The sequence below is a fragment of the Parus major genome, chromosome 5 (assembly GCF_001522545.3).
Source record: "Parus major isolate Abel chromosome 5, Parus_major1.1, whole genome shotgun sequence".
Taxonomy (NCBI): domain Eukaryota; kingdom Metazoa; phylum Chordata; class Aves; order Passeriformes; family Paridae; genus Parus; species Parus major.
Genome location: NC_031774.1, coordinates 60,127,685 through 60,142,270, shown reverse-complemented (window position 1 = coordinate 60,142,270; position 14,586 = coordinate 60,127,685). Strand labels below are relative to the sequence as shown.

Here is a 14,586-nt window from a genome sequence, read left to right as displayed (position 1 = left end):
CCCTGGGATAAAATGGTCTTTACAAACTGCAAAAAAAAATAAATTATAAAATAAAACCCCACAAACACTTGGTTTGAAACATTTGAAGCATTTATCCCCTGGGATAAAATAGTCTTTACAGACTGTAAAAAAAATAAAACCCCACAAACACTTGGTTTGAAACATTTGCTGCAAGCTCAGTTCGTCTCTGCACGTGCTTAGTGAAGTGTGTTTGTAATAAAAATAATAAAGAAGCTTTTGGAATCTGGAAATGTTTGGGTTTTTTTTTTGTATCTCATTCCTTCTGTTTATTAATGATTTCTAGAGTAAAGCAGTGACTCTCCTCCACCACTGAGCTGCTCTTTCCTTTCTTGAATTGTGAGGGTTTTAATACACAAAAGCCTTTTTAAAGCACATCAGCCAGTATTTGAAGATGTCAAAATTCTCTCATCAGACTCTCCAGGAGAATCTATTTACCTGTTCCTCCTGCCCAGAATGTACCAACACTGCCACAACTCTTCATTTTTTGGTTTTTATTTTCCTTATTGCTTTCCAGTTAACCACGAGAGCCACACTTAAAAAGTTTTTTCCCAGAACTGAAGGAATTATTTGATTCCCAGATGGTTTTCCTCTCCTAGTGACAAAATTTCCTTCTATTTTTTTACACTAATGGCTGAATTAAAATAGGCGAAAAAGGCAGAGGAAAGGTGGAGTATGCAAAAAACAACCTGCAGAAAGTGCTGCAATTCTACATTTCTTTCATGATTCCTTTCTAGAAAGCCCTGGATGAGGACAGGGAAGTGTCAGGAATGCAAATGTGCCCACAAAACCAAGCTACTTCATGGGGTGTTCACAGAGATACTGAGCTAAAACAATTTTCTGAGGCAAGCAAACAAAAAAACTGTAAAATAAATAAAACCTGACTCCATCCATCACTGCAACCAGCCAGGACTACCTGTATCCTTCTCATCCAATTAAATCAGTAAATCCCATCAGCTCCTGCTGTGGATTCATTAAGTGGAACCACAACCCAGAGCACTGTGCCAATGTGAAAGAAGCAGAATTTCAGTTTCAAGAGAAGAGACAAAACAAGCACATGAATTTTCGAGAAAGGGACCTGCTGCTTTACTGCAAATGGCACTGGGTAACCCATCAAATCTTTCAAAAATGGGAATTTGCATTCAAATTTGCCTTTAGGAATCGGTGTTTCTTGGCAGGACATCGATGGTTGGTGCACACACAGCTGGCTGCTCTGAAATTCTGTGTTCAAGAGCAGCTGCAGTGTGACAGAATCAATCCCACCTTCAACTATCATGGTTTATTTTGCTGTCAAAATGTAAAGAAAAGTAACAACAGTGAATGTATAAATCCTTCTTACAACCCCTCTGGGTTACTCGTGCAATGTGTCACGAGAATGAGGATCAGAGCCCCCAGAATCCAGCCCTGCTGATCAATAAAATCAAAAATCTTGGCAAGAAGTGCTGGACTCGACTCACTCACATGGTTGGGAATGTCCATGTTGCTGCTTGGGAAGCGGACACAGTTCCTGCACATTTTGTTGACCAAATCTTCCCGAAAAATTATGATTTCTTGGGTGCAGTATTGAATCCTGAGTGGAAAACAGCACTGAAATTAATTCAGGTTAACCTAAAAATGATGCATTATAAAGTTGATCTCCCTCTAATAAAGACAATGGAATGAAGATAATACTTTCCCTTCTGATTAAAAAAAAAAACATGATGCTTTGGAGCAGAGTTTTTATATTCAATATCAATTTTTTTAGCACTACTTAATTTCTTCACTGATTTTTTTCTGCCTTAATGTATTTAAAACTAGTTACAATTCATGCAACTGAAGAATTCTATTGATTTGAAAAATGTGAATTTTCACAAAAATTTGTAATATTTCTGGTTTTGGAAATGATATTAATGCACATAATTTAGTGTTTAAAAAAATACTAAAAAAATATAAATAAATTAGCAGTTACATGGTTACCTGCAGGGATTTGTGGTGAAAACTGAAAATGGCACCAGCTGTCTGAATTCCTGAGTGATATTTTCAGCCAAAGGGGGTCTGAAATAAATAGCAGAGGTATCAACAAAGACTCTTACCATCTTTAACTCAAATTTCACTCAAAATTCCAGGACTTGAGGAAATGAAGTAAACTGACCTTGGTAAAATAGACCCAGGCCCAGGATCTTCAGGACCAGGGACAAACACAAATCGACTACTGCAAAAAATAAAAAATAAAGTTCAACAAATCTCTTTTGTATAAACTGATCCTAAAAACTAGGTCTGATGTTCTGAATTCAGAGAGCAGGAGCCAGGAAAGTATCCCAGGGAGAGACCTTGGCTCCCTCATTAAGAGTTTCCATCCCCAAGTTATTTTAGATAAAATCAGACTTATCCTGCTCCCAAACAAACCTGCAGGCCTGTTACAAAACCAGCTTTTTATCTGATCACAGCTGGCTCACAAGACAGAGAAAATAGGGTAACTCTCAGCTTCTTCAAGTAATTAAAAGCTTCACAAAATAAACAGGTTTTTCCCTTGCTCTGTACCTTTTATGGATGCTGGGATATTCACATATAATATCTGCCAGAGCTTTCAAAGAACCTGGGAAAAACAGGACACAACACCTGGTTAGAAACCAACACACCCTGGGTGAAATCCCACCTCTGCTGCAGTGCAATGAAAAAATAAGGGTTTGTTTTCTGCTCTCTTCATTTGTTTGCCATCGTTATTTTAATTCAGTGCACACGTCTGGCTGTTGACAAAGACTTCCCTACCTTTCAGGGACTGGATTTGATTTTTGCCATATGGTGCAGATGAAAAATTTCCACAGAAGAAAAAGCAGGTGGGAGGTGCAGAGGAATAACCTGGGAAAAGAGAGGATCTGTGAGTGTATCCATTCACTGCAGCATCTTCCAGCACTCAGCCCATTCCAGGAAAAGCAGGAACTGAAACAGCACTTCAAGCTCTGCTGCTATTAATACACCTGAGTGATTTTCTTGATCTGTTTTTAGCTCCAAAAGGTGGTGGCAACATACAAATGTCACTTTGAGGGAGCCCTCTGGCATTTACAGGCTGAGTTCCAGCAGTGTTTGTGTGTATCCAACTGCTGACCCAGTCAGAGGATTCTACAGTGTGCAATTATAATAAATAATGCCATTTTAAAATGTATTACTGCCTTCAAGAGGAAAACAGCAAGCAGGCAGCACTGGATTGCTATTAACCTCCATGATCATTCCAATTTAAGGGCTCTCCCAACATCCAGTTCCCACTTTGGCATTATAAAGGAACAGTAGCTGGAATTGCCTGAGCAATTGGAGGATCTGATGAGAGCTCACAACCTCACCCATCACAAGGGGGAAAAAAAGAAACCTGATTCCCATCCCTGAAATAAAAATAGAAACAGCTACTCAGGCATTCATCTCACATCCCAGTTACTCTCCATTTTCCTGACACACTTGGATTTACTTCACTGGTTTTCAAAGGGGCTGGTAAATAGAACAGAATTGCTTATCCCAGAGAAATGGCTCATCAATATTTTTCTGTGCTCTCCCCCTCAGCTGCTCATTTCGTTTATAATTAAGAAGGTTATCACTTGCCTATTAAAGTCTCAAAATAGCAAATGCAAGGTCTGCATCTCTGCCTGGTGGGTTCAGCACACGAATTTCACTGACCAAAGTCCCTTTTTGCCCTCAGCACTTCCAATCCTGGGTCAAGCCCAGTCTGTCCCCAAGATCTGCCAGCTCTGACCCAGATACTGAACTGGTTTTGTAACTTCTGCATGACTCTGCTAATTTGTGTCCAGTTCCCTTTTGCTGAGGAGCAGTTTCCCACCCTGAATTCGGTGTTGTTTTTAAACCAGTTGCTCTCTCACACTTCCATTCTGCCTGAGGCACGAGGGACAAGCTGTTCCAAAACTGCTGCAATACAAAGGAGCAATTCACAAATGCTTGTTTTGCCCTGAGTTGTCCACATTACTGATCCCAGAATCCTGGAATGGGTTGGGTTGGGACCTTAAATCCCATCCCATTCCACCCCTGCCATGGCAGGGACACCTTCCACTATCCCAGGCTGCTCCAAACCCTGCCCAGCCTGGCCTTGGGCACTCCCAGAGATCCAGGAGCAGCCACCACTTCTCTGGGAATTCTATTCCCAGGCCTCCCCATCTTCCCAGCCAGGAATTCCTTCCCAATATCCCACCCAGCCTTTCTCTCTGGGAAGCAATGTTCATCTCTCTGAAGTAAGGAGTTGTCTTTAAGATAAACCCAGGAAGAACTTTCAGGAGCAAGGAAAACATTCCTATCCCAGCTCAGAAAATGGCTACTGCTCAAAACTCTATTTGTACAAAGAATCGATGGAAACACATTATAAAAACAAAGTTTAGAGTGAAAACAATTCTCACCTACCCGAAAACATCGTGTGAAGCTTTTCCAGCACTTCTGCTTGGTCCAGCCACACATCAGACACAAACACAAACATGGCATCTTCATTCTCCTCCTCCAGCTGCTTCAGCTTTGCAGAAGCCTTCACTGATGATGAGGAAGGCCCTCCAAAGAAGTTTATATTCCCATAGAAGGCTCTGCATCATTAAAATGCTCCAGTTAGGATCCCAGAATGGCTTGGGATTAATTAAAAATTAAAATTAATTAAATTAAAAATTAAATTTAATTTCAATTTCATTAAAATTAAAACCTGTCCAATAATTTATCGGAAGGGACCTTAAAGATCATCCCATCTCAGCCCCTGCCATGGGCAGCAACAACATCCACTCTCCCAGGGATCCATTCTCCCAGCAACAAGGAATTTATTATTCCCATGTAACTGTTACCTGGCTTTGCAATTGAGAAGGATTTACATCCCAATTTCCATTAACATGCAGCACCCAAAGGCCTTTGGAAGGGTTTTTTCTGCCAACAATACAGACTTTAGTGCCTGTAAGTCCCAGAACTGCTTCCTTAAAATGATATTTATTTTAAAGCATTTGGAGAGGAGGAAAAATAACATACTTGAATGTCAGAAAAATTACAAAATAACAATGATCTTACTTAGAAACCCATAGGAAAACATGGAGTGAGGCTGCCAAAAGTCACTTTTGTACCTCGTGGTAGCAGAAGGCTCAGTGGGCGGAAATCCAAAAGCGTTCACATGAAAAACTTTATCTTCATACCAACCTAGGAGGTTTTGGAACAGCAAAATAACTTCAGTTTTTCTAACAGCATCATGTCCTAGACATTAGTCAGAGAGTTGGCAGCAGTGCTACACTGCCAGTCCCAGCCTCCATCAATCCCTCTCTTGTGGCAGCTCCACAGAACCGGAGCACGGAATGATCCGGGTGGAAAAAGGGCTGAGCAAGAAATCAAGGGGTTTTTTTTAAACCCCAGCCACATCTGTGAATGGATTTTCTGCACAGCCACATGAACAACCCCCTCAAGCCAAGGAGGAGCAATGCAGAGGAACAGGAATAATTTTGCTGGCCCTGTCCTGGAAAGGCAACCCCATCCAACTGCTCCTTGTCTCAGATCCCACTGTTGAGAGCAGAAGGAGCAGGAGGGATATTTATTTATCCCCACTCTCATTTCTGCTCCCAACTTCTACTTACAAACATAAAACACGCTAGAAAAAAGACTGAGATCATGGATCTTGCACAGAGGAATGTTCCACATACAGAAATAGCTTGCTTTTTTTTTTTTTTTTTGCTAAAACAAGGCTCCAAAACTGCAAGCCCTTACATCATCCTAATGAGAAGCCTCATTAAAGGACCAAAGCCTTGCCAGCACAAAGCAGCATTTTCAGATTGTTAAATCATTCCCTTGGTTATTCTAGGCTGTCTTCCTAATCCAGACATAACTTCTCCAAGCATGCTGGGGCCAACCCTCCAAGCTGCTCCAGACCCTCACATCCCCCAACACCCTCAAATTCCTCCTTTCTGCCTCCAGAGTCCACCAGGTCCCAGAAAAAATTGAAGGCCAAAAATCTCAGTCACTGATGGTCACCAATACGAGACTTCTCTGCTCAGCCACAGCTTTAACAGAATAGTTTATTACAAGCTAAAATATAAACCCAGTCTGCATTACCTTCTGCCAGAACAAAGGAGGATTCAGTGTATAACCCACTGTGGAACTGGTGCAGGAAGGTTAAGGAATGTGTTTTTCTTAGATTTAAAGTAGGTTTTTTAACTAAAATTTACTTTCCAGCTGGTGTAATAGATCTGGACAGCACTGAAAGTTCACAGGCTGCCTGAAGAGCCTGGAAATTCCCTGCTACCTGAGCAGGTAAGTCCAGAGAGAGCGCAGGAACTGGAACAGGCTCTGCTTCCATGGGGAGGAAAAGTGAAAGAGAAAGGCAGGAGCTGCAGCAGCCAAGGAATTGGAAATGAAGGAGAAAAACAGAGCTGCAGCTCTCAATATGTAATTTTTAATGGTCAGCATTGATTTACTGTTCAATTGAAAATCCTGCAGGTTTACAGGAAATTCCTCCATCTCTTCCATCACAGCAAAAGGATATTGCTTTACTAAGGTCCAGCTGGACCACTCCTGTGGGGTCTTCTAGGAAAAATTTCCCCTAAAAAACAGGATTCATTAATAAAGCAAAATATATCAAACACAAAAATGCTTCAATCAGAAGCATCTATCAGTCAGCATTTAAAAATAATTGGGCTGGGTTTAATGGTTAAAGCAGGCAAATAATGTAGTTTATAGTAAATGTATCTCAGCACTTCCCTGGGAGCTGCTGCAGTTGGGATTGCTGGTGCTCCCCTCCCTAAAATCACAGTTCAGGGCATTGGCAAGTCCAAACTCAGCCACTGGAAGCTCCAGCCTCTCAAGAAGGGACATGCCAAAAAACCCTAACTGCTTCTGCTTGCTGACATAAAAAATTTTAAAGTGTGAAGACAAAGAAAGACATTTCCACACACACTGGCACCGACTGCTTGTGGAGAAGTCCCTGAGAATGGGTCAAGTGTGAGATACTGAAGTTTTCTCATTTTTTAATGTATTACAGCACCGAATGAGCAGTGATCAGAGACTCCACAATAAAAAGGAACTCACCTCCTTGAGCTGAGTCATCATTCCAAGCACAATCACTTCTTCCATTTTAGCTGTATTACCCAGGAGAGTTTCTACTGTCTTCAGCTGGGATGGAAGGCAAAGAATCCAGTCAGAATCAAATCAAACTCTCCAGGTGCCTTTTGCCAAGCAAAGCAAAGCCCCACACAGGACATGGTTTTACAGAAATCCACCAATGAGTCAGGCTCATTACAAAAGTCACAGCCACATTTCTGAATGGGGCTTAGGAGAAAATTCCCAATAGTAGCTGCTAGCATAAAGAGCTGCTGTGAATATTTGGATTAAAACTGGAAAGAACTCCATTTTTTACCTGGAATTTGCTCTTGCTATCATCAGGATGAGCAGCAACTGGTGAAGGAGTGAACAGCTCATGTCTGTGAATCCTCTGCAGAAACCAAAATTGAAGTGATTCAGTTTAAAAACAAGTGAGTTTGTTAACTTCTAAAAAGCCAGTTTGCTACAAGCAGCATGCAAAACACTTCAGAAAGCTCTCACTCTATTTCATCCAGCAACTTTTAATAATTCAGTCCTTTTGACAAGAATTTGTTTCCAAGAAACCGATGACCAATGACACTGGGTAATAAAACTAAACCTAAAAAAATGCAGCAGGTGATAAAACCAAGCCTAAAAAAAGCGTCATAAAAGCATCTGTAAGGCTGCTACAAGAAGTTATTTGTGACAGGCTGGAAGGCAGAGGGTTTGTGAGGCAGAGAGGTGCAGCAGCAGGATGTATTTTTGGAAGGAGATGTGGGATACATCCCTGTGGACACATTGCTGACCTGCTGGAGGATGGAGTAGCGCTCCCGGAACAGCTCCGCCTTGTCCCTGGCAGTGCCAAATAAACTCGGCCTAGGCAGGTCAGTCATGGACAGGCTGCAAGGAATTGACACAGTCACAGTTTTAAAAAGGGATATTCCACACATAAAAATGGTTTATTGATCTAAAAGGTCTGGGAGGCTGCAAAAGCTACAGCATGATTTAGGTACTCCCTGAGGGATGTTCCTGCTCGGGATCCTGTGTTTCTGCATTTCTGCATCCATTTCATCCCCCTCTAACTCACAAGCCTTGAGATTTATCCTTCCACCCAAAGAGGCCTCTGCAGAAATCCATTTTTAAAAAAGCAGTTATGCCTTTAAGCAGTTGTGAACAAAAGCTGCTCCTAATTTTTCTTTTCTACTGTTTGGAGCTCTCCTAAGAAAACCCCCAGGGCTTCAGGGAGCTGCAAGATTACAGACTAAGAAATAAATACAGGCAACAGACAGATCAAATTTATTAAAAACATAAATTTAAACAGCCCAATGTGAGAAAAAAAATAACCCCAAACTACCTTTCGTGATGTATGTCCTTAGCCTTACTGTCTTTTTTATTCATTAGGTGGCATAAACTTGGTTTATGGTCTTAAACATTTATTACTTTTCTCACTCAGGGTTCAGTTGAACAGACCCAAAAGGGAAAGATTAAAACCAGACTTATCCTATAGAAATTGAGGCTTTGCTCTTAAAACAGGGAGTGCTTGAAACTTAAAATATGGGAGACTTACGGCAGAAACTTCTTTCTTTCTGAATTATAAATAAAACGTGGAATGTCAAAGGCTCCAATAATGTTGAAAACATTTTCTCTGAAATGAGAACAGTTACAGCATTAACTGAACGTTACCTTCCAAGCACAGCCATTCTGTGATTCCTTGAAGTGGATGAAACAAACTAACAAGTATGTTGGATAAAATGGCATTTGTTTTGTTCACTATCATTATAATTTCTCTTTCTATTTTATATTCTGTTTTCTATTCTATTTTCTATTCTATTTTCTCCTGCATCTTCTAGTTAAATAATTAAAAAGACTTCTCTCTGTGATCTGTAGAGCTTTTCCCTTCAGGACTCTGCACTGAGAATTTGTACATATGGATTTCTTTCACTTGTGGAGAAAAAAAAACCCTACATTAAATACAAAAAAGCACCAGAAAGAGAAGTCACACTCAAACTATCTCTATTGTAAAGATTCCAGCGGCAAGGAGCAAAGTTAAACCCAAATCTTCTCCATCCTGAGAGGCTGTGGGGTGACAGGATCTAACTGACATGCCCATCAAACCATCTCTTTTCATGCTTTGCATCACGATGTGAACACGAAAGGAAACACATCCATCAGGATCACAAAGTTCTCAGAAACTCCAGTAACTGCTCCACACTTTGTTATCACAGAAAGGAAATCAATCAGGGCTTCAAAAAAACTAAACAAAAAAGCAGGAGAGAGCACCCCACAGGGAAAAATTTTCCAAAGTGCTTTCAGAAACGAAAGGAACAAAAGCAACCTGAGATAACTTTCATGTAGAGCAAAGCAAATAAAGCATGGCCAGAAGTGCTGGTTAATATTCAACCTGTGGCACAGAGCACACACAACCCCAGCAGATGAATTCCAGCAAGTCAGATCAAATCCAGGACCCCCTGGAGGCCCAGCCAGGAGAACAAATGCTCCAAGGAGTGACCTGGAGCAGAGGAAGGCAAAAGCACAGAGCAGTGAGAGGAGCAGGGCAGAAAATGCCTGGTGTTCAGGAGGAAGAAGGAAATGACAGCAGCTCCCAGAACTCCCAGGAGAATTTATAATGTCACCCTACATCGCCTCATCCGCGGCCCGGCTGCATTCCTGGACAGCTGCTTCCACCAAGGGCTGCTCGATCATATTGGATGACACTGGAAAGAAAAATCCCAAGGATTAAACCTGCAGCAAGGAAGGAAGTGAGTCTCCAATGTTCCACCTCAAGTGGCTGAGTCTCCTCACGGGAATACACACAAATAACAGGTGTTTTCTGTGATGACACACAGATGGATCACTTAATATTGCCACCAAAAGGACACATTCCCAGGGAAAAAATACCCCACACTCACTGGGCCCACCCTGAATTCCCTAAACATGGAGAACAAGACAATTACAGTTTATGCAAAGCTGCCAAATATATCTCAAGTGTGTTAGAGCTGAGCTTTCACATTCTGGAGGTTAATTTGGTTCCAGAACACGGATTGCTCCTGTAAGTATTCCAACACAATTCTGGAGATGGGCACGTTGTTATTCTCATGGATTTAAACCGATAATTGAAATTAGTTTGAAGGCCTCCCCACCCTCCCAGGGAAGAATTCCTTCCCAATATCCCATCTAACCCTGCCCTTTGACAGTGGGAAACCATTCCTTGTGTCCTGTCACTCCAGGTGTGAATAGTGTCTCTCACATTTTAATATTTAAAATTACAGTTTCAGGTGCAGGGATGTCCAGACAAAGTTTTAGCAACTGTCACTGAAAAATCTGACTACTCTTGGAAAAGTCAGGATATTCTGCACTGCCAACTCCTTAAATGGCACAAATGTCTGCTGCTGACATTGCAGACTTGAGTGTTTAACCAAAATAAAAGGCAAAAATATACATTTATCTCAATCAACCCTTTGTCACTACAATGACACCTCAATGCTTCTGCTGCCAGTAACTGTCTTTGTCTTGCTAACATCAGAAATGCCAGGAAAACTGGCTGAAGAAAAAGGAATTGTTTACTTACAAGGCTGTTTCTCAACTGCATCAATGACATTTTCAATTATATCATCAAGTTCTCCCTCACTGGTGGACTGGAAAGCTTCGATGAGATACTTCAGGGCATCCCTAATTCCAGAGGAGAAAGCACAAAAAGCAATTAATATTCAATAGTTTCCACAAACTGTGCTGATTTTGGCAGATGTGCACATCATCACCACATGGGTTGTGGTTAAAAAGCAGAAATAATTAGTACTGCATAACAGCACATTGGTTTAAGTCAAAGAAGAAAATCACTGGGATTGAAAATATCAGGGGAAAGTCGTGGAGAACCTCAGCTTCATACAAAAATTCCATGTTGGAAGGGAATTCTGGAGACAGAGTGGTCCAACCTTCTCCTGAAAGCAGGGCTTGAGTTATGCTCGAGGACCCCGTGGAGCCAAGTCTTGAGTATTTCCAGTGAGGGAGATTCCAGAACTTCTCTCCTCCATCAACTTCAAAGTTTAATTACTATTACAATGAAGAATTAAATTAAGCTTGTGCCCATTGTCTCTTGCCCTGTCACTGTGCATCCTTGAGAACACTTCTCACTTCTAGGAATACTGGGATTAGCTCCTCATGAATCTTCCCTTCCTGAGGCTAAATAAAAACCCAAATCCTCTCCATGTCATGGTTCTAAAGAATGTTTGTTTGTATATCTAGAACTACAAAAACTACTCTCTAATCCCTCTAATCATGGAATCCCAGAATGGTTTGGATTGGAAGGTACCTTAAAGCTCATCCCATTCCAACTCCCTGCTATGGAATTGGCCCTTCCACTGTCCCAGGCTGCTCCAAGCCCCAGTGTCCAACCTGGCCTTGGACACTTCCAGGGATCCAGGGACAGCCCAGCCCCATCCCACCTTCACAGCCAGCAATTCCCAATTCCCAATCTCCCATCCATCCCTGCCCTCTGGCACTGGGAGCCATTACCTGTATCCTGTCCCTCCATCCCTTGTCCCCAGCCCCTCTCCAGCTCTCCTGGAGCCCCTTCAGGCCCTGCAAGGGGCTCTGAGCTCTCCCTGGATCCTTCCCTTCTCCAGGAGAACATTCCCAGCTCTCCCAGCCTGGCTCCAGAGCAGAGGGGCTCCAGCCCTTGGAGCAGCTCCGTGGCCTCTCCGGACTCATTCCAGCATCTCCATGTCCCTCTCATTTTGGACTCCAAACCTGTTTGCAGCCCTGAAGCTGGGATGTCACCAGAGCAGAACTTCCAGCTCTTCCAGCTTCCCTCACACTCCTGGGCCTCCAGCCCAGGACCACCCCAACAGCCCCCACAGGATCTGCTCCAGTGGCGTTATTTCAATTCTCAGTAACACAAGATTTAGAAATTCGGTTCTTCCCTCAACCTTAGACTAGAGTCTCACATTAAAGATAATTTTCTTATTAATGCCATCTGTTGGCCAGCCAAACTGGCATTTTGGTTATCAGCCTGACCTTCAAAATGTCTCATCTCATGGAACTGTGGAGTCAGGAGTTCTGGACTTGTACTCCTCTCTAATGAAAGAATCAGGGCACTGTCCAAATTAATCACATCCCGTCCACGACAGAAAGAGAATTTAACTGATATTGACACACGAGAAATAAAGGGAAAATAAAAGCAAAGGGAGACCCAGTCTCTTAGAAATCATTACACCTTCCACTGCAAACAGGAATCCCTTTTCATTGACCTTGGCATCTCTAAATAATACATCCTATTATATTTGGAAATACAGCATCCCTGTCTTTGGAAATACCATTTCTTCCTCCAGCAAAGAATGCTGAGCACAAGACTGGCAAGCGGAACTCGGAACGAGATTCCAGAGTTGTCAGGGTCAGAGGCAGACAAAAAAACTCAACCAAACACCCGGCACCAGCATCAGGGAGGGCTCCAAGGGGAGACCATGGGCAGCTTTAGGTGGCACCCACGGTTATGAGAGGGATGGACAGACGGATGGAAGGGGCCCGCAGCAGCAGGACAGGCAAAAGATGGCTTTGGAGGAGCCTCCAGAGGCCTCGCTGCGGGGGGAGGAGGCAGAGGAGGGAAAGGCAGCAGCACATCCCGAGCAGGGGATGCGGAGTGGCGCCGGCTCCATCCCGTCCCGCCGCAGCCTGGGCCCGAGGCCCGCCCGGGGCCGATCCCCGCGGGCCGAGCGGGTCCGGAGCAGGGTCCGGAGCAGGGTGAGGGCCCGGCGCTACTCACGGGCGCAGGACGAGCCCCCGCAGGCGGAACGCGGAGCTGAGGCGGCGCCGCAGCCGCTCCGGCTCCATGACGGCGATGGCGCCAAACGCGGCCGGGCCGCCCCCTCAGGCCGGGCCGGCCCCGCCGCGGGAGGAGCCCGGCCCGGCCCCGCTCGGCCCGTGTGGGAACAGCGGCGGTGAAGGAGCTGGCCTGGGGCAGCCACAGCGCCGGGACTGTGCCCTGAGCTGGCGCTGCTGGGGCACCGCTAGTCCTGAGGGCAGCTCCGGGACCCTCGTGACAGGAGAAATGGAGAGGACGGAGCGTGTCTGGAGAAGGGAACGGAGCTGGGAAGGGGCTGGAGCACCAGGAGAGGCTGAGGGAGCTGGGAAGGGGCTGGAGAATTCCTGAGGGAGCTGGGAAAGGGGCTCAGCCTGGAGCAGAGGAGGATCGGGAGGGACCTTCTGGCTCTGCACAACTCCCTTGCAGGAGGGGACACCTGAGGGAGTCTCTGCTTGCAGGGAACAGGGATAGGAGGAGAGGGAACAGCCTCAAGTTGTGATGAATTTCTCCATGGAAAGGGTTGTCCATCCCTGCCACAGGCTTCCAGAGCAGTGGTGGAGTCCCCATCCTTGGAAAGATTTAAACACCATTTAGATGTGGCATATGGGGACATAGGGCAGTGGTGGCTTTGGCAGACTCCATGTTCATAGATGGCTTTTCCAACCTAAAAATTTCCCTGATTCAATAAAAAACACTTGCTCTGACTGACACAAGTTACCCAATACAATTATCCACGGTATCACTTTGTTCCTTTACAGGTATTTTAGCTCACAATATTTCTCTCTCCTCTTTCCCTGTAGACCCAGCACAGGTTCTTCTGCATCTCCAATATTCCAGAGTCTCCCACTTAAGATTTTCTTGCCACAAAACATCCATCAAATACATCTAACTCTGAATTGGTCCTGCGAGCACAGGATGTTCTTCAGGACTGTTTTTACACAGTCACAGCATCCCAGAATGATTTGGATGTGAAGAGACCTTAAAACTCATCTCATCTCACCCCCTGCCATTGCCAGGGACACTTTCCACTACCCCAGGTGGCTCCAAGTTTCATCCAACCTGGTCTTGGACACTTCCAGGAATCCAGGGACAGCCACAGTTCCAGGATTGTGGGGTAGCTGCCTTCTCTCCAGATGGAAAATACCTGCTATTCATTCAAACACTCATCTCCATCCCTTCAAAGTGCAGCTTGAAGCCACAGAAGGCTCACAAAGCAACTCTAGAATTTGATCAAAAGACTGCAGGGATTTAAAGACAGACAGAAAATGTCAGCTATTTTCTATAGCCCATTCTCAACTGCATAATTTATAATCGCTCCTCATTGGGGAGTGAGCTCATGGGTGAAGCTGCTGCTACTCTCTTCAGACAAAGAGCTGCCATCTGACAGGTCTCAGATATTTTGGCAGGAAATATGATTCATTTCTCGTCGCAGGCATGCAGCTAGGTGCAGATTATAAGCCCAATTCTTACATAAGTACCTTCATTTGCTAAAATTACTGCTTATTCTCCTTCTAAGAAAACCTGATCTTGCCATTCAGCTCCCGTCTTGCCACATGAAGGAAGGTGCACCTGGAGAAGGGATGAAGGGATGTGCCCCTAGTCCAAAAATAGTTTTCTCTAAAGCTATGACCAAACAGGGAATGTAAAGCACACTCCTACAGCATCCTGCTGGATTTGGGGGCTCTCTTAGGTTGCCTGGAGCCTCCCACCAGAGATATAAAAGTATTCCAGCATGAGCTGCAGCCTTGTGTTTCACTGAGCCA

General features: G+C 44.0%; 1 protein-coding gene across 1 annotated transcript; it reads right to left on the bottom strand.

Moving 5' to 3' along the window:
* Positions 1-2: 2 nt before the first annotated feature.
* Positions 3-12,894, bottom strand: POLE2 (DNA polymerase epsilon 2, accessory subunit; the record flags this gene model as incomplete). Its single annotated transcript, XM_015629713.1, has 17 exons — positions 12,785-12,894; positions 10,595-10,695; positions 9,665-9,740; positions 8,594-8,671; positions 7,833-7,926; positions 7,364-7,438; positions 7,036-7,119; positions 6,494-6,550; positions 6,064-6,112; positions 5,088-5,160; positions 4,396-4,568; positions 2,767-2,856; positions 2,539-2,593; positions 2,150-2,209; positions 1,975-2,052; positions 1,480-1,588; positions 3-26 (listed from the first exon to the last, which is right to left on the bottom strand). Coding segments are annotated over exons 1-17 (1,344 nt in total), but the record flags the coding sequence as incomplete, so codon positions are not given.
* Between the last annotated feature and the right edge of the window lie 1,692 nt (positions 12,895-14,586).